We start from the raw sequence: 21,069 nt of genomic DNA, 5'->3' as shown, positions 1-21,069 counted from the left end.
ATTGTAACCTTCATGGTGGGGGTCACCCTTTATTTTATTGTTACATTGTAGACCTGCAGTAAGATTTTGGAAAAGAATGCCAACCCTCAGTGGAACCAAAGCATCACGTTACCCATCAGGGTGAGTACGGACTATAGTGCGGGGTATGTGTGTATGCTATATACCTGTATTATCTATATACTATGTGTCTGTATTATCTGTATATACTATATATATCTGTATTATCTATATACTATGTGTCTGTATTATCTGTATATACTATATATATCTGTATTATCTACTATATATCTGTGTTATCTGTATATACTATATATATCTGCATTATCTATATACTATATATCTGTATTATCTGTATATACTATATATCTGTATTATCTGTATATACTATATATCTGTATTATCTGTATATACTATATACCTGTATTATCTATATACTATATATCTGTATTATCTGTATATACTATATATCTGTATTATCTACTATATATCTGTGTTATCTGTATATACTGTATATCTGTATTATCTGTATATACTATATATATCTGTATTATCTATATACTATGTGTCTGTATTATCTGTATATACTATATATCTGTGTTATCTGTATATACTGTATATCTGTATTATCTGTATATACTATATATATCTGTATTATCTGTATATACTATATATCTGTGTTATCTGTATATACTATATATCTGTATTATCTGTATACTATGTGTCTGTACTATCTACATATCTGTGTTATCTGTATATACTATATATCTATATTATCTGTATACTATGTGTCTGTACTATCTACTATATATCTGTGTTATCTGTATATACTGTATATCTGTATTATCTGTATATACTATATATCTGTATTATCTGTATATACTATGTGTCTGTATTATCTACTGTATATCTGTATTATCTGTATATACTATATATCTGTATTATCTGTATATACTATGTATCTGTATTATCTACTATATATCTGTATTATCTGTATATACTGTATATCTGTATTATCTGTATATACTATATATATCTGTATTATCTGTATATACTATATATCTGTATTATCTGTATATACTATATATCTGTATTATCTACTATATATCTGTGTTATCTGTATATACTGTATATCTGTATTATCTGTATATACTATATATATCTGTATTATCTATATACTATATATCTGTATTATCTGTATATACTATGTATCTGTATTATCTACTATATATCTGTATTATCTGTATATACTGTATATCTGTATTATCTGTATATACTATATATCTGTATTATCTATATACTATGTGTCTGTATTATCTGTATATACTATATATCTGTATTATCTGTATATACTATATATCTGTATTATCTGTATATACTATGTATCTGTATTATCTACTATATATCTGTGTTATCTGTATATACTGTATATCTGTATTATCTGTATATACTATATATCTGTATTATCTGTATATACTATATATATCTGTATTATCTATATATACTATATATCTGTATTATCTGTATACTATGTGTCTGTACTATCTACTATATATCTGTGTTATCTGTATATACTGTATATCTGTATTATCTGTATACTATATATCTGTATTATCTGTATATACTATATATCTGTATTATCTGTATATACTATATATACCTGTATTATCTATATACTATGTGTCTGTTCTATCTACTATATATCTGTATTATCTGTATATACTATATACCTGTATTATCTGTATATACTATATATCTGTATTATCTGTATATACTATGTATCTGTATTATCTACTATATATCTGTGTTATCTGTATATACTGTATATCTGTATTATCTGTATATACTATATATATCTGTATTATCTATATACTATGTGTCTGTACTATCTACTATATATCTGTATTATCTGTATATACTATATACCTGTATTATCTATATACTATATATCTGTATTATCTGTATATACTATGTATCTGTATTATCTACTATATATCTGTGTTATCTGTATATACTGTATATCTGTGTTATCTGTATATACTATATATCTATATTATCTGTATACTATGTGTCTGTACTATCTACTATATATCTGTGTTATCTGTATATACTGTATATCTGTATTATCTGTATACTATATATCTGTATTATCTGTATATACTATATATACCTGTATTATCTATATACTATGTGTCTGTTCTATCTACTATATATCTGTATTATCTGTATATACTATATACCTGTATTATCTATATACTATATATCTGTATTATCTGTATATACTATGTATCTGTATTATCTACTATATATCTGTGTTATCTGTATATACTGTATATCTGTATTATCTGTATATACTATATATATCTGTATTATCTATATACTATGTGTCTGTATTATCTGTATATACTATATATCTGTATTATCTGTATATACTATGTATCTGTATTATCTACTATATATCTGTGTTATCTGTATATACTGTATATCTGTATTATCTGTATATACTATATATATCTGTATTATCTATATACTATGTGTCTGTATTATCTGTATATACTATATATCTGTATTATCTGTATATACTATGTATCTGTATTATCTACTATATATCTGTGTTATCTGTATATACTATATATATCTGTATTATCTATATACTATGTGTCTGTATTATCTGTATATACTATATATCTGTGTTATCTGTATATACTGTATATCTGTATTATCTGTATATACTATATATATCTGTATTATCTGTATATACTATATATCTGTGTTATCTGTATATACTATATATCTGTATTATCTGTATACTATGTGTCTGTACTATCTACATATCTGTGTTATCTGTATATACTATATATCTATATTATCTGTATACTATGTGTCTGTACTATCTACTATATATCTGTGTTATCTGTATATACTGTATATCTGTATTATCTGTATATACTATATATCTGTATTATCTGTATACTATGTGTCTGTTCTATCTACTATATATCTGTGTTATCTGTATATACTATATATCTATATTATCTGTGGATACTATATATCTGTATTATCTGTATATACTATATATCTGTATTATCTGTATATACTATATATACCTGTATTATCTATATACTATGTGTCTGTATTATCTGTATATACTATATATCTGTATTATCTGTATACTATGTGTCTGTTCTATCTACTATATATCTGTGTTATCTGTATATACTATATATCTATATTATCTGTATATACTATATATCTGTATTATCTGTATATACTATATATACCTGTATTATCTATATACTATGTGTCTGTATTATCTGTATATACTTTATATCTGTATTATCTGTATACTATGTGTCTGTACTATCTACTATATATCTGTGTTATCTGTATATACTATATATCTATATTATCTGTGGATACTACACTTAAACAACACAATGTGACTCCAAGTCACTGACACTTCTGTGAAATCACACTGTCCACTCAGGAAGAACACTGATTGACAATCAATTTCACATGGAACAGACAACAGGTGGAAATTATTGGCAATTAGCAAGACACACCCAATAAAGGAGTGGTTCTGCAGGTGGTGACCACAGACCACTTCTCAGTTCCTATGCTTCCTGGCTGATGTGTTGGTCACTTTTGAATGCTGGCTGTGCTTTCACTCTAGTGGTAGCATGAGACGGAGTCTACAACCCACACAAGTGGCTCAGGTAGTGCAGCTCATCCAGGATGGCACATCAATGCGAGCTGTGGTAAGAAGGTTTGCTGTGTCTGTCAGCGTAGTATCCAGAGCATGGAGGAGCTACCAGGAGAAAGGCCAGTACATCAGGAGATGTGGAGGAGGCTGGAGGAGGGCAACAACCCAGCAGCAGGACCGCTACCTCCACCTTTGTTCAAGGAGGAGCAGGAGGAGCACTGCCAGAACCCTACAAAAGGACCTACAGCAGGCCACAAATGTGCATGTGTCCTCTCAAACGGTCAGAAATAGACTCCATGAGGGGGGATATGAGGGCCTGACGTCCACAGGTGGGGGTTGTGCTTACAGCCCAACACCGTGCAGGACGTTTGGCATTTGCCAGAGAACACCAAGATTGGCAAATTGGCCACTGGCGCCCTGTTCTGTTCACAGATGAAAGCAGGTTCACACTGAGCACATGTAACAGACGTGACCGAGTCTGGAGACGCCGTGGAGAACGTTCTGCTGCCTACAACATCTCCAGCATGACAGGTTTAGTGGTGGGTCAGTAATGATGTGGGGTGGCATTTCTTTGGGAGCCGCAGAGCCCTCCATGTGCTTGCCAGAGGTAGCCTGACTGCCATTAGGTACCGAGATGAGATCCTCAGACCCCTTGTGAGACCATATGCTGGTGCGGTTGGCCCTGGGTTCCTCTTAATACAAGACAATACTAGACCTCATGTGGCTGGAGTGTGTCAGCAGTTCCTACAAGAGGAAGGCATTGATGCTATGGACTGGCCGCCCATTCCCCAGACCGAAATCCGATTGAGCACATCTGGGACATCATGTCTCGCTCCATCCATCAACATCACGTTGCATCACAGACTATCCAGGAGTTGTGGGATGCTTTAGTCCAGGTCTGGGAGGACATCCCTCAGGAGACCATCCCCACCTCATCAGTATAGTGCCCAGGCATGGTAGGGAGGTCATACTGGCATGTGGAGGCCACACACACTACTGAGCCTCATTTTGACTTGTTTGTAAAGTGGTACTCTGGTGCTTACACATCTTATCCCCTATCCAAAGGATAGGGGATAAGATGCCTGATTAGGGGGGGGTCCCGCAGCTGGGGACACCCGTGATCATGCACGTGGCACCCTGTTTGTAATCAGTCCCCGGAGCGTGTCTGTGGACTGATTACGGTCGACCGCAGGGCCGGCAGCGTGTGACGTCACGCCCCCGCCCTCGTGTGACGTCACACTCCGCCCCTCAATGCAAGCCTACGGGAGGGGGCGTGATAGCTATCACGCCCCCTCCCGTAGGCTTGCATTGAGGGGCGGAGCGTGACGTCACACATGGGCGGGGGCATGTCATCACACGCCGCCGGCCCTGCGGTCGACCATAATCAGACCCGGAGCGAACACTGATTACAAACACTGATTACAAACGGGGTGCCGTGTGCATGATCACGGGCGTCCCCAGCTGTGGGACCCCCCCCCCCCCCCCCCCGATCAGGCATCTTATCCCCTATCCTTTAGATAGGGGATAAGATGTGTAAGCACCGGAGTACCCCTTTAAGGACATTACATAAAGTTGGATCAGCCTGTAGTGCGGTTTTCCTCTGTGATTTTGAGTGTGACTCCATATCCAGACCTCCATGGGTTGATAAATTTGATTTCCATTGATAATTTTTGTGTGATTTTGTTGTCAGCACATTCAACTATGTAAAGACCAAAGTATTTCATACGATTAGTTCATTCATTTAGATCTAGGATGTGTTATCTTAGTGTTCCCTTTATTTTTTTGAGCAGTGCATGTGTTTATATAATCTGTGGACAGTATATATCTGCATTATCTTTTGTTACTATGTGTCTGTATTATCTGTATATACTATTAGCGATGAGCGAACTTACAGTAAATTCGATTCGTCACGAACTTCTCGGCTCGGCAGTTGATGACTTTTCCTGCGTAAATTAGTTCAGCCTTCAGGTGCTCCGTTGGGCTGGAAAAGGTGGATACATTCCTAGGAAAGAGTCTCCTAGGACTGTATCCACCTTTTCCAGCCCACCGGAGCACCGGAAAGCTGAACTAATTTATGCAGGAAAAGTCATCAACTGCCGAGCCGAGAAGTTCGTGACGAATCGAATTTACAGTAAATTTCGCTCATCTCTAGTTCTCCCATAAAAGTCCCAGTCAGATTGTGTTCTCATCAATGGTTCCAGACACATTGCCTCCATGGATCCGAGCCATATTACCCCTAATAAATATGCCAACCCCCAGCCATATTGCCTCCATAATTGTCCCTGTCACTGTACCCCTGTAATATCCCATAGTGCCTTCATGAATGTCCCTGTTACAGTACTCCATTATTATTCCATAGTGTCCCCATAAAGGTCCAAAAAGCAGTGCCCCATTCCTATCCTGGCCTCCACAGCTTCCCCGTGAAAGGCTTAGCTAGAGTGCCCTTTAAATAATCAGCCATGGTGCCCCAACAAATGCTCAGTGCCCTATCAATATCTCAGGCAGGGTGCCCCTAATTACAGTGGACCCTCAAGTTACAATATTAATTGGTTCTGGGACGACCATTGTATGTTGAAACCATTGTATGTTGAGACCAGAACTCTATGGAAACCTGGTAATTGGTTCTAAAGGCACCAAAATGTCATTCAAAAATAGGAAAAAAAGTGAGGATTAAAGAGAAATAAGTAGATAACTAATATAGATAAAGCAAATCCTTACATATAAAAGTAAGAAAGATCTGCTGGGAGCTGTAAATCACTGTCTATGTCAGTATTTCCCAAGCAGGGAGCCTCCAGCTGTTGCAAAACTACAACTCCCAGCATGCCCGGACAGCCAAAGGCTGTCCGCGCATGCTGGGAGTTGTAGTTTTGCAACAGCTGGGGCCACCCTGCTTGGGAAACACTGGTCTATGTAGAGGAGAGGAGCTTCTTCAGGGTCCTGTATAGTACACAGTGTCCTAAAAAAGTAAAATGGAGCCGCCCTCACCTGGTGTCCAAAGGAGCAGCTAACCCTGGTACAGGTAAAGTGTACAGAACATGTAATACCTCCCTGTACTGTAGGGGGCGCTACCAGACACCAGTCAGTGCATGCACTTCAGTAATACAGATAAAGAGTACAGAACATGTAATACCTCCCTGTACTGTAGGGGGCGCTACCAGACACCAGTCAGTGCATATACTTCAGTAATACAGGTAAAGAGTACAGAACATGTAATACCTCCCTGTACTGTAGGGGGTGCTACCAGACACCAGTCAGTGCATGCACTTCAGTAATACAGATAAAGAGTACAGAACATGTAATACCTCCCTGTACTGTAGGGGGCGCTACCAGACACCAGTCAGTGCATACACTTCAGGAATACAGGTAAAGAGTACAGAACATGTAATACCTCCCTGTACTGTAGGGGGCGCTACCAGACACCAGTCAGTGCATACACTTCAGTAATACAGGTAAAGAGTACAGAACATGAAATACCTCCCTGTACTGTAGGGGGCACTACCAGACACCAGTCAGTGCATGCACTTCAGTAATACAGGTAAAGTGTACAGAACATGTAATACCTCCCTGTACTGTAGGGGGCGCTACCAGACACCAGTCAGTGCATGCACTTCAGTAATACAGGTAAAGAGTACAGAACATTTAATACCTCCCTGTACTGTAGGGGGTGCTACCAGACACCAGTCAGTGCATACACTTCAGTAATACAGGTAAAGAGTACAGAACATGTAATACCTCCCTGTACTGTAGGAGGCGCTACCAGACACCAGTCAGTGCATACACTTCAGTAATACAGGTAAAGAGTACAGAACATGAAATACCTCCCTGTACTGTAGGGGGCAATACCAGACACCAGTCAGTGCATGCACTTCAGTAATACAGGTAAAGAGTACAGAACATGTAATACCTCCCTGTACTGTAGGGGGCTCTACCAGACACCAGTCAGTGCATACACTTCAGTAATACAGGTAAAGAGTAATGCAGAACATGTAATACCTCCCTGTACTGTAGGGGGCACTACCAGACACCAGTCAGTGCATGCACTTCAGTAGTACAGGGGTTTTACCAGCGAATGCCCATTCTGATTGGTCGATTCTTCCAGCCATTGACACGTTTCACTGATCTGGACTGTCTGTACATTGCATGTTGAGTCTGGTTTCAACTTACGATGGTCCAGAAAAGACCATTGTATGTTGAAAGTATTGTATGTTGAGGCCATTGTAAGTTGAGGGATCACTGTATGTCCTCTCATGATATATCCTGTCCCTAAACCCCTGGCTTATAACCTATGGTAATAGATTTCTAAAAATAAGAATCTCTGAACTAGAGGTAGTGTACTCTACCTTTGTAGAGTCAGATAGGCGGTCCCAGTCTTCTCTGGAGTCTTGTGGTCCTGGCAGTGTAGACCAGTCCTGATGATATCCGACTCAACACTTCTGTAGCTGTTTGTGCCTCCACTTCCTAAGGCTGTGCATCAGAATAGGGTCTTCCCATCCCCAGCACAGCAGAGATACCATCCCCAGTATTAGATCCCATCTTTTATGTTACGGCCGCTCCGGATACTATGCCATCCTGTAATGTCCTAGTACCTGCCGATCCTCACTGTGTGTTATCTCCATCCTAGTTTCCATCTATGTGTGAGAAAATGAGGATCCGGCTCACAGACTGGTAAGTGACTGCTTCTCATAGGGCCAGCAAATGGACAGCAGAGGTCAGCAGAGAGCACTGTGGTGAGGACATCACAGGAAATGCATTTCTTTTTTGGATTTCTCTTTAGAATACATCCCCTAAAAAGTACTGGAAGGATTAAGATTTTTTTTAATAGAAGTGATGTACAAATCTGTTTAACTTTCTGGCACCAGTTGATTTAAAAAAAAAAAAAGTTTTCCATGGGAGTAGCCCTTTAACTGCTTGTCAGTAGTACACACACAGGCACTTCCTCCCTCACTTGCCTGGCAATCACAACACATTTTTCCCTTTGCTATGCCATGACATAGTGCTGGAGAAAGTGCACTGGACTGAGCAGGCTTCACTCTGCTGAGCTAAAGATTTTCACTGTCCAGGCTTTGGAGGGCCACAGTTATATATATGTATAGTCACAGGCTGTACCATAGATGACATATAGTGGATATGTAATAGAGCTGAGTTTAAAGTTAGGCTTTAATGCTTTGATGGCATCTTAGTCTTCATGACCCAACTTCTTCGAGCTATGCCATACGGTGTGGTTGTCATATGTAGCTGAGATGAGTTTGCCATGTTGTGCCGTGATGCATCATAGGACCTACAGCACTACCCTACCTCCAATTGAGCTCTGTAGGGACCACACACAGTATAATTTGAGACCCCAGCATTTCAGAGCTATTTCCGGCACAATGTGTTTCATAGACCATTTGGGGGGGTGCGCACCCCCATTATTTCAGCCCCCCCCATTTCCTGCAATAAACACATCTCACACCTTCGCTTCTCTTTTGTCGGCCACAGTCCGCACGTCATTTACTTGCCTGCGATATTTATAACAGGGAGCGCACGCCAGCTGTGCGCAACGTGCTAGATCACTTAGAAGTAAAGAGATTACGTGCGGCATGGCTTCTTAATTTTAGAGGGCGATATTGTGTTTCCAAATTTAGCTTCGGAGGTCCCCCCTCCCCCCCCCCCCTCCCTCTTCCCCGGTATAGACTGTCCATAAATCTCCCCAGAACTTTAAAGAGTAAAAAAAAAAAAATCTTAATTTGTAGTTTTTGTTTTATACGTCTTGGGTTCGGTAATGTTATTTCTTTTAAGGCATTTTTTTTTTTTTTTTTGCCTTCGTTAGAGTCTATTATTAGTCGGTAATTTATGGAAGGTAATAGCCTATAATTGAGGTGCGAGCTGCCTCCTCGCTTCCAAGAAGCGTCTCGGCTTGTAAAACTTCACTTGGCCCTATATCCCATAGCCTTGATGATGTGAACCGAGGCAGAAAGTGCCAACAATGGCCGCTAAGTACTTTATCAGGCCTGCGGCTTCAACGGCTATTGTAAAACAGGATTAAAAGCTGAGCCAAATTTTGGAACACTCTTATTTCTCATAGAGGGAGCCATGATGGTGCCCATGGTGGTGCCCGGGATTCAGCTCAGGTTAGCCCTATCTTGCATTAGAACATTTCATCCCAAGCTCTGTGCCTCCAGCTTTTGCAAAACTACAACTCCCAGCATGCCCGGACAGCCAGCGGCTGTCCGGGCATACTGGGAGTTGTAGTTTTGCAACAGCTGGAGGCAAGCTGCTTGGGAAATGCTGCATTGATCTAAAGTTGGCCAATCCCGAGGATTTCGATAGGATCAGGTGACCATCGATGCCAGATGTTGGGGAAAAGAAGGTTTGGGCATGTTGGGTTTCAACATGCCCGATTCTTCAGTTCTTAGGACCACGGCTACAGCAGATGGGTAGCGCCGTAGCGGCTTTATACACCGTGACCTAACGCCATTCAGAACACATATATGTGTATGGTTGGATCAGGCACATGTAAGGGTAATCAAAAGATATAGTTGTTGGCCAGGCTGAGCGTACATGTGCATGTGGGGACTGGGAAAGATAGCTGTTGGCCGTGATGAGCGTGCATATGTGTGCAGGGATTGGGTGGGAGATAGGTGAGTAAAGTGTGTTTGCATATGGGTGTTGGGAGAGATGACTGTTGGCTGGGCTGAGTGTGCATGTGTATCGGATGTGGGGAGAGATAACTGTTGGCTGAGCTGAGTGTGCATGCGTAAGGGGTGTTGGGAGAGATAACTGTTGGCTGGGCTGAGTGTGCATGTGTATCGGATGTGGGGAGAAATAACTGTTGGCTGAGCTGAGTGTGCATGTGTATCGGATGTGGGGAGAGATAACTGTTGGCTGAGCTGAGTGTGCATGCGTAAGGGGTGTTGGGAGAGATAACTGTTGGCTGGGCTGAGTGTGCATGTGTATCGGATGTGGGGAGAGATAACTGTTGGCTGAGCTGAGTGTGCATGCGTAAGGGGTGTTGGGAGAGATAACTGTTGGCTGAGCTGAGTTTGCATGTGTATCGGATGTGGGGAGAGATAACTGTTGGCTGAGCTGAGTGTGCATGCGTAAGGGGTGTTGGGAGAGATAACTGTTGGCTGAGCTGAGTGTGCATGTGTATCGGATGTGGAGAGAGATAACTGTTGGCTGAGCTGAGTGTGCATGTGTATCGGATGTGGGGAGAGATAACTGTTGGCTGAGCTGAGTGTGCATGCGTAAGGGGTGTTGGGAGAGATAACTGTTGGCTGAGCTGAGTGTGCATGCGTAAGGGGTGTTGGGAGAGATAACTGTTGGCTGGGCTGAGTGTGCATGCGTAAGGGGTGTTGGGAGAGATAATTGTTGACTAAGCTGAGTGTGCATGCGTATTGAGTGCTGGAAAAGATAATTATTGGCTGAGCTGAGTGTGCATGTGTATCAGATGTTGGGAGAGATAACTGTTGGCTGAGCTGAGTGTGCATGCGTAACGGATGTGGGGAGAGATAACTGTTGGCTGAGCTGAGTGTGCATGCGTATCAGATGTGGGGAGAAATAATTGTTGGAAGAGCTGAGTGTGCATGCGTAAGGGGTGTTGGGAGAGATAACTGTTGGCTGAGCTGAGTGTGCATGCGTATCAGATGTTGGGAGAGATAACTGTTGGCTGAGCTGAGTGTGCATGCGTATCAGATGTTGGGAGAGATAACTGTTGGCTGAGCTGAGTGTGCATGCGTATCAGATGTGGGGAGAAATAATTGTTGGCTGAGCTGAGTGTGCATGCGTATCAGATGTGGGGAGAAATAATTGTTGGCTGAGCTGAGTGTGCATGCGTAAGGGATGTTGGGAGAGATAACTGTTGTCTGAGCTGTGTGCATGCGTATTGAGTGCTGGAAAAGATAATTATTGGCTGAGCTGAGTGTGCATGCATATCGGATGTGGGGAGAGATAACTGTTGGCTGAGCTGAGCGTGCATGCGTAAGGGGTGTTGGGAGAGATAACTGTTGGCTGAGCTGAGTGTGCATGCGTATCGGATGTGGGGAGAGATAACTGTTGGCTGAGCTGAGTGTGCATGCGTATCGGATGTGGGGAGAGATAACTGTTGGCTGAGCTGAGTGTGCATGCGTAAGGGGTGTTGGGAGAGATAACTGTTGGCTGAGCTGAGTGTGCATGCGTATCGGATGTGGGGAGAGATAACTGTTGTCTGAGCTGAGTGTGCATGCGTAAGGGATGTTGGGAGAGATAACTGTTGGCTGAGCTGAGTGTGCATGCGTATCGGATGTGGGGAGAGATAACTGTTGGCTGAGCTGAGTGTGCATGCGTATCGGATGTGGGGAGAGATAACTGTTGGCTGAGCTGAGTGTGCATGCGTAAGGGATGTTGGGAGAGATAACTGTTGGCTGAGCTGAGTGTGCATGCGTAAGGGATGTTGGGAGAGATAACTGTTGGCTGAGCTGAGTGTGCATGCATATTTAAGAGAGATAGCTGATGGCCAAGTTGATTGTGCGTCTGTATGTGGGGATTGGGAGAGATAGCTGTCAGCGAAGCCAAGAGTGCATGTGTGTGGGGATCATGAGAAATAGCTGTTTGTTGAGCTGAGCGTGCACGTGTATGAGGGAATTGAGAGAGATATGGGTTTGTCGAGCTGAGAGGCCATATGTATGGAGAATTTGGGAGTTTGTCGAGCTGAGTGTGCACGTGTATGGGGGAATTTGCAGTTTGTCGAGCTGAGCGTGCATGTGTATGGGGGAATGTGTAGTTTGTCGGGCTGAGCGTGCTCGTGTATGGGGGAATTTGTAGTTTGTCGGGCTGAGCGTGCATGTGTATGGGGGAATTTGTAGTTTGTCGGGCTGAGCGTTTATGTGTATGGGGGAATTTGTAGTTTGTCGGGCTGAGTGTGCATGTGTATGGGGGAATGTGTAGTTTGTCGGGCTGAGCGTGCATGTGTATGGGGGAATTTGTAGTTTGTCGGGCTGAGCGTGCATGTGTATGGGGGAATCAGGAGAAATAGAATTTGTCTGAACGAGCACTCAGCCACATCTTATGTCTATCACTAGCTTTAAGGAACACCCGGTCATGCCACCACGGTTGGGTCATGCTCCTTTGGCGCACAAGACGTAGGTTTCCCAGTGTGCCCCCTCACCCTTCATCCCTGACGTCCACCATGACTGTCTTTTTCTCTGTGTCTTGTAGGGATCGGCTCACTCATAATGACATCATTGGCACCACTTACCTGAGCATGTCCAAGATCTCCGCTCCTGGGGGGGAGCTAGAAGGTAAGTGCCACCTCCTGCTCTTCTGGGCATGTCAAGTGGTTTTTGAGCTGTGTTTCTGATCCGCCCCATCCTGCTCCATATACTGACCGCATGGGGGTTTGTGGGTTCGTTAGGTGAAAACAGCCGTAAAATAATATAGAAGAGCAGAGGCACAAGGATCTAGTGATGAGACCTCCATATAGTAAGGTCCAACCAAATAGTTGGCCATAGAGTCCAGAGCATTAGGCTGTGTTCACACGGCAGAATTTCCACTGCAGCAGATTCCCATCGATTTCTATGGGATTCTGCTGCACTGTGCACACAGCGAATGTTTCAGCTATTGGCTGTCCGGGCATGTCGGGAGTTTAGTCTTGCAACAGCTGGAGGCACCCTGGTTGGGAAATACTGTCCTAATGCAATGCAGTTTTCAATCAACCAGAGTGCATGCTGGTAATTCTGGGTTTTTCAGGTCATTTGCAGAACGTTTGGATGCTTTCCAGCTCTTGTGTCGATCAATGCGTTCTTCGCTTGCATTAGTAACAGTAGCACCACGTCCATGACTAGAACCCTTGTCATTATGTAACATACTAAGCTTGAGGTGTGTGTGTGTGTGTGTGTGTTTTATTTTTGCAACACTTTTGTGCAATACCACTTTCCACCACTGTACTAGCAGAAATTCATTCCATAGAAACTAATGAAACAGCGCCACCACCTGTGAAAAGTCATCGGTGGAACTATTTTTTTTATGTGGCCTCACATGCAGTACCACTTTCAACCACTTTTTTTTTTTTGCATAGGAACCAGTGCAATAGCGCCACCACTCATTGGGGCCAAACCAGCAGTAGACATGATGTGCAGTATGACTCCTAGTAGAAACCAAACCCTAGGAGCCAAATTTATAAATCAGTGGTCTCCAGACAGGACTCCAAATTTTGCAAAACTACAACTACCAGCATGGCCGGACAGCCAACGGCTGTCCGGCCATGCTGGGAGTTGTAGTTTTGGAACATCTGGAGGTCCGCAGGTTGGAGACCGCTGCTATAGATAGATCCCAAAAGCCAAAGTGTCATTGCCCCCATGGTTTGGTCTCTGACTACGACGCATTTATTACGGATAATCAATTAAAGGGTTACTCCACTGAAAAAAAAAATTCTTAAATCAACTGGTGCCAGAAAGTTAAACAGATTTGTAAATAACTTCTATTTAAAAATCTTAATCCTTCCAGTACTTATCAGCTGCTGTAAGTTCCACAGGAAGTTCTTTCCTTTTTTTGAATTCCCTTTCTGCCTGACCACAGTGCTCTCTGCTGACACCTCTGTCCATTTTAGGAACTGCCAAGAGTAGGAGAAAATCCCCATAGCAGTCCTCTCCTGCGCCGGACAGTTCCTAAATTGGACAGAGGTGTCAGAGAGAAAGGAAATTCAAAAAGAAAAGAACTTCCTGTGAGGCATATATAGCAGCTGATAAGTACTGGAAGGATTAAGATTTTTAACTAGAAGTCATTTACAAATCTGTTTAACTTTCTGGCACCAGTTGATTAAAAAAAAAAAAAATGAAAAAATGTTTTCCAGGGGAGTACCCCTTTAACCCCTTCATGACCTGATCCCATTCATTACTTTGCATTGACTATAATCATCCATGTCATGTGACTCACCGTTTGTATAATCTCCAGTAATGATGCGTTAAGATTCATTCATGTTACACCATTGTCTCTAACCAAGACTTGTTTCTTTCTGTGCTTTAGATGAGACCACGGGAAAGCTGCCCACCGTTCTTAACTGTACGTTTCCATAAGATCTCCTATAGATTCTGGTCAATCCTATACAAATAGCTTATGTAGCAGAGCTGTAGGGTGATGCCGGTGGACTCTTGTAGTGCCAACGTTCTGTGGTTTAAATGGGTTCTCCAGGATGTATTGAAGGTAGGGATCGACCGATTATATTCATGACTTTGGACGTTATCGGTATCAGCAACTACCTTGCCGATAATCCGATAATGCACCGCCCCCCCACTGCACCGCACCGACCCCCCCCCACCGCCCCGGCCAGAGACCGCCGCTGCCCCATTGCCTCCCCCATCCCCAGGTTTATAATTACCTGTTCCCGGGGCCTGGGGTCCGCGATGCTTCTGGCTCCTGCGGCGTCCTGCGTTACGCTGTGTGCTGCGCAATGACGAGTGACGTCCTCAACGCGACGTCACCGTCAGTATGTACAGTGACAGCTCAGGACGCCGCTGGGGCCAGAAGTAGAGCGGACCTCGGGCCCCGGGAACAGCTAATTATAAAACCGGGGATGGGGAGGAAATGGGGCAGCGGCGGTGGTTGGACTAAGGACCGGCAGGGGGAGAGAAGCGAGCGGCGGCGGTCTCTGGCCAGAGGATAGGGGGGGGGGGGTGTTGGACTCAGGAGGACCCTAGGACAGTCAGGGGGAGAGAAACGGGTGGCGGCGGTGGTCTCTGGCCCCGCAAAAGCCGCTGCAGTTCATTGATTTAAAGTGTTCGCTTCCTCTGGGCCCGGGGGGGGGGGGGGGGGGGGGGGAGAAATAGCCGATGATTTATACCGGAATATCGGTATGAGTTATCGGCTATCGGCCTGGAAGGCCACAGATTATCGGTATCGGCCCTAAAAAATCGATATCGGTCGATCCCTAATTGAAGGTTAATGATGGCCACCATAACAATGGTAAATTAGTGGACATACTGCTCTGGGTCCTCACTCGGTGGACGTCCACGATTGTTTATGGACAGGGAAGTCAGGATGTAGACTGTGTGTGTACGCATGGTTTTTATGCCCCATTCACATCACGTTTATGGGGCACAATGTCTATACACTTCAAAGGAAAAGTATGCCAACATATACCGTCCACCGTGCCCCCTCCATCGTGCACAGCTATTTATCATTATTTCTATTTTAGTGGGCAGAACTAGAGCTGTTTGCTAGTAGTACACACACAGGCACTTCCTCCCTTACTTGTCTGGCAATCACAGCACAGCACACACTTCTCTTTGCTATGCTATGACAGAGCTGGAAAAAGTGCACTTGGACCAAACAGGCTGCACTGTGCTGAGCTGATGATTTACACTGTCTGGGCAAGCTGAGAGGTGGTGTGGTTTTGCAATATCTGAAGGTCCACAGTTTGAAGACCACTGAACTTGTTCTTAGGTGGCTTAACTCCTCGAGAACCCCTTTAAATCTTGTTGTAATATTGAATAACCTTGCACTCTTTTCTTTACTGTTCTTCGTCTACATTACGTGTCTGATACTTGAGTTGTCTCCAGAGCTGCAATCACCATTCTGTTAGCTTTCCTTTCGATTTCAAGCTTTAAGGCTTCATACACCTCCTTAGAGCCCCCTGAGGAACCATTGTCTGTATAGAACATGCCCTGCTGTGCCATATGTTGTTATTTATACCAGGCATACTTGCTATAAAAGTAGACAGTGCACAAGAGTTGAATGTTTTATGTAAGATTTGGCACTCCGCACCTCTCTATGAACACACTGGCACTGCCCGTATGCTCCACCATTTTACTGCACCACTTGGGCTCCACATCCTGAAGACATCTGGAACTGGAGTTCTGTATGTATAAACTGGGCAGGGAGAATGATTCTACTTTACATGGTCATCCCATGTGGTATCTCAGTGTAATGGGGGAAGGTAATGTTGTCTTCTCTCCATATAGACCTCTGCCTGAACTCTGTGTAGAGGCTTTGTCCTCCATCGTTACCGTCACCATTGTGGTGTCATGGCAGACAGAGGTCTACAGAGAGAAGCCCCATTCATTGTTTGATATATATATATATTTTTTTTTATGTCACTTTTTTATTAATGTACAGTGAAACCTCTTTAAGAAGATAATGACACTGACACTTGGAGTACAGGATAATGACACTTGGGGTACAGGATAATGACACTTGGGGTACAGGATAATGACACTTGGAGTACAGGATAATGACACTTGGGGTACAGGACAATGACACTTGGGGTACAGGATAATGACACTTGGGGTACAGGACAATGACACTTGGGGTACAGGACAATGACACTTGGGGTACAGGACACTGACACTTGAGGTACAGGATAAGAACACTTGAGGTACAGGATAATGACACTTGGGGTACAGGAAAATGACACTTGGGGTACATGATAATTACACTTGGGGTACAGGATAATGACACTTGGGGTACAGGATAATGACAGTTGGGGTACAGGATAATGACACTTGGGGTACAGGATAATGACACTGACACTTGGGGTACAGGATAATGACACTGACACTTGGGGTTCAGGATAATGACAATTGGGGTACAGGATAATGACACTTGGGGTACAGGACAATGACACTTGGGGTACAGGATAATGACACTGACACTTGGGGTACATGATAATGACACTTGGGGTACAGGATAATAACACTTGGGGTACAGGACAATGACACTTGGGGTACAGGATAATGACACTGACACTTGGGGTACAGGATAATGACACTTGGGGTACAGGATAATAACGGGGTACAGGATAATGACACTTGGGGTACAGGATAATGGCACTCAGGGTACAGGATAATGACACTCGGGGTACAGGTAATGACACTTGGGGTACAGGATAATGACACTGACACTTGGGGTACAGGATAATGACACTGACATTTGGGCTACAGGATAATGACACTTGGGGTACAGGATAATGACACTTGGGGTACAGGATAATGACACTCGGGTACAGGATAATGACACTGACACTTGGGGTACAGGATAATGACACTGACATTTGGGGTACAGGATAATGACACTTGGGGTACAGGATAATGACACTCACGCTTGGGGTACAGGATAATGACACTTGGGGTACAGGATAATGACACTCACACTTGGGGTACAGGATGATGACACTGGGGGTACAGGATAATGACACTTGGGGTACAGGATAATGACACTGACACTTGGGGTACAGGATAATGACACTTGGGGTACAGGATAATGACACTTGGGTACAGGATAATGACACTTACACTTGGGGTACAGGATAATGACACTTGGGGTACAGGATAATGACACTCACACTTGGGGTACAGGATGATGACACTTGGGGTACAGGATAAAGACACTTGGGTACAGGATAATGACACTGACACTTGGGGTACAGGATAATGACACTTGGGGTACAGGATAATGACACTGACACTTGGGGTAGAGGATAATGACACTTGGAGTACAGGATAATGACACTGACACTTGGGGTACAGGATAATGACACTGACACTTGGGGTACAGGATAATGACACTTGGGGTACAGGATAATGACACTGACACTTTAAAACCTCCCAGAATAGGTGACACCTGGGACTAGATTTTAGATTTTCCACCTTCTGTTATTTCACAACAGTATAAGCCGATGCCAGGACCCTGTAATGATTGTTACCTTGTAAATGTGCCCATGAAAGTCATTCAGGACCTCGGTGTATTTGATCTTAGTTGACGACAGTCTGGGATTCCTTCCAACCTTCGGACCCTGTTACGTGAACCTTTATGGAAGCCCAAGAGAGTTTACCGGATTCCCAGATCCCTATGAGGAGCTCAATATGGGGAAGGTAGGAAAACATTTCTACTAGCAGCAGAAAGTGTAGAAAGTCTCACCCCTGTACTGACACATATGACAACTACCCTCTGCTATCTTCTCTACAAAACAGTCACTCAGACAGGTTGATGTCCTGTCCTTTCCCTGACCCCATTGCTCACCACTTCCTCGTGACATGTCAATTCATGGTACCTTGTTTGACCAATCGTTGGCTGGAGTGGTAAATCTCCTTAGCCAGTCATTGTATCAAGACCAAAACCAGGAAGTGCTGAGCAGCAGGGACAGGGCATTGTCGGAACGTTGGTATCTGACATTAGGTGAGTCCATATCCAAGTCCTCGTACAACCCCTTTAACTGGACACGTTGATCATTAAACTTTACGATACAGTTTCGCACATGTAAAGTCCTTATCACCCACTACAGCTAAAAAATGTGTTTTTCGTTATTTCCCAAAAAATGTTAGCCCGGTGCTGTTGAGAACCAACGTTCCATGGCCATCTTGGCTCATCCGCCAACTTTCTCAGTTTTCAGCTCATCAGTCATGAAGGGTTTCACCATGTACACTCCAGCTACACCTTACTGTATTACCGCCACATACTTTCCATTAAAATGACCTTTCTTTTGGTCTGCCAGGGAGAAGGAGTAGCCTATCGGGGACGCGTCCTACTGGAACTGTCCACTAAGCTGGTGGAACATACCGAGCAGAAGGTGGAGGACATTTCCCCCGATGACATCTTACGAGTCGAGGTAATGACAGCTTTGCGTGGATAAAATGACTTCCACAAAGGCCGAGAGAACATCTGTTAATTCCTCTATTCCTCCTAAATGATCGAGCAGATTTCGTACCGTTTACACGGGAACCATTTGTGGACTGGAACGTTCACTCTTAATCAGGAAGACGTAAATTACTGTAATTGGCTCGCGGATGTTTTTCTTTTTTTTCTTCCGAAGTTGGAATTCCACATGGAAAGGACTAATTTGGGTTCTGATTGTTTGTACAAGTCATAAATACATTCGAGGGAGGTTTGATGGACTACGTGGTGGGATCCTGCGGGTTTACTTCCAGTCCATGAATCTCTGCTCAGAGCCCTGCTGGTGGAGCCGGTCGGGACACGTTGTGGTTCGTTTTATGTTAATCTATGGTCTAAGACCATAGAAATAAAAAACTGATACAAAACCACTTAAATTGTGAATATAAAAAAATGACCAAATATAATACTAGGAGTCAGGTTTCCCCATCAGACCCTACAGTTTTAACCGGGTCCTAGATGATATCAAACTTTTCACTGTAATGACCAACCAAAAAGAGAAAATCTACACGACAACCATCATAAAGGTAGGAATAACTTAGTGTATAAAGTACCGTATACGTTAATATAATAACGTAAATTGACCACACACTAGACATGGATCAGCTAACTTTTAGGAGGACCAGATGACCATCTAGTGTGTGGACCTCAGCTGCCAGGAGAGAGGAGAATCGGCCATGTTGAATTTCAAATGCCTGATCCTTTTTGTGCTCAGGGAGAAAAGCCGCTGCCAGAGGAGGCTGGAAGAACACAGGTGTCTGGCAGTTGCTTGACAGCTCTTCCTATTCAGTACACATATGCCTATTGGGATTGGGAGACATAGCTGTTGGCCAAAGGAGAGTTGCCTCATGTTTGTGGCCAGCTTTACAATGTCTTCAAGATGCCCTCTAGGGATCTGAATGTTGGACATTGCAGTGAAGAAAAAAGTATTTGACCCCCCCCTGGTGATTTTGTACATTTGCTGACTGACAAAAAAAATTATAATAATATTTTGATTAATATAATTTTAATGTTTGAATTATTTTAACAGTGAGAGACAGAATAACAAAAAATCCAGAAAGACACATTTCAGATAAGTTATGAATTGATTTGTATTTTACTCAGTGAAATAAGTATTTGACCCCCTATCAATCAGCAAGATTTCTGTCTTTCAGGTGTATTTAAAGAGGTATTCCGGGCAAAAACATTTTATCCCCTATCCAAAGGATAGGGGATAAGATGTCTGATCGCGGGGGGCCCGCTGCTGAGACCCCCCGCGATCTCCCTGCAGCACCCGCATTTTATGCGGGGGCTGAATCTCCAGTTTCGGAAACTTCCGGGTTTCAAGGACTGGGGACGTGACATCATGCCACGCCCCCTCCATTCATGTCTATGGGAGGGGGCGTCACGCCCCTCCCATAGACATGAATGGAGGGGGCGTGGCGTGACGTCACGTCCCCAGTCCTTGAAACCCAGAGGTTTCCGAAACTGGATCCTATCCAAAGGATAGGGTATAAGATGTCTGATCGCGGGGGGCCCGCTGCTGAGACCCCCCACGATCTCCCTGCAGCACCCGCATTTTATGTGGGTGCTGAATCTCCAGTTTCGGAAACTTCCGGGTTTCAAGGACTGGGGACGTGACATCACGCCACGCCCCCTCCATTCATGTCTATGGGAGGGGGCGTGAAGCCCCCTCCCATAGATATGAATGTAAGGGGCGTGGCGTGACATCATGCCCCCTCCCATAGACATGAATGGAGGGGGCGTGGCGT

General features: G+C 43.4%; 1 protein-coding gene across 3 annotated transcripts in view; it reads left to right on the top strand.

The window, feature by feature from the left end:
- Nucleotides 1-21,069, top strand: part of DYSF (dysferlin) — a 438,078-nt gene that overhangs the window by 187,217 nt on the left and 229,792 nt on the right. For all 3 annotated transcript variants that reach the window (XM_056552799.1, XM_056552788.1, XM_056552789.1), the window contains exons 14-19: nt 52-120; nt 8,322-8,365; nt 12,875-12,957; nt 14,681-14,716; nt 18,407-18,522; nt 19,143-19,256. In XM_056552799.1, coding sequence (XP_056408774.1) covers nt 52-120; nt 8,322-8,365; nt 12,875-12,957; nt 14,681-14,716; nt 18,407-18,522; nt 19,143-19,256 — 462 coding nt within the window. The remainder of the gene's footprint in view (nt 1-51; nt 121-8,321; nt 8,366-12,874; nt 12,958-14,680; nt 14,717-18,406; nt 18,523-19,142; nt 19,257-21,069) is intronic.

This window comes from Hyla sarda, chromosome 1 (genome assembly GCF_029499605.1).
Source record: "Hyla sarda isolate aHylSar1 chromosome 1, aHylSar1.hap1, whole genome shotgun sequence".
In the NCBI taxonomy this organism is placed as follows: Eukaryota; Metazoa; Chordata; class Amphibia; order Anura; family Hylidae; genus Hyla; species Hyla sarda.
Note: the sequence above shows the minus strand (reverse complement) of the source record. Positions and strands in the feature narration are given on the sequence as shown.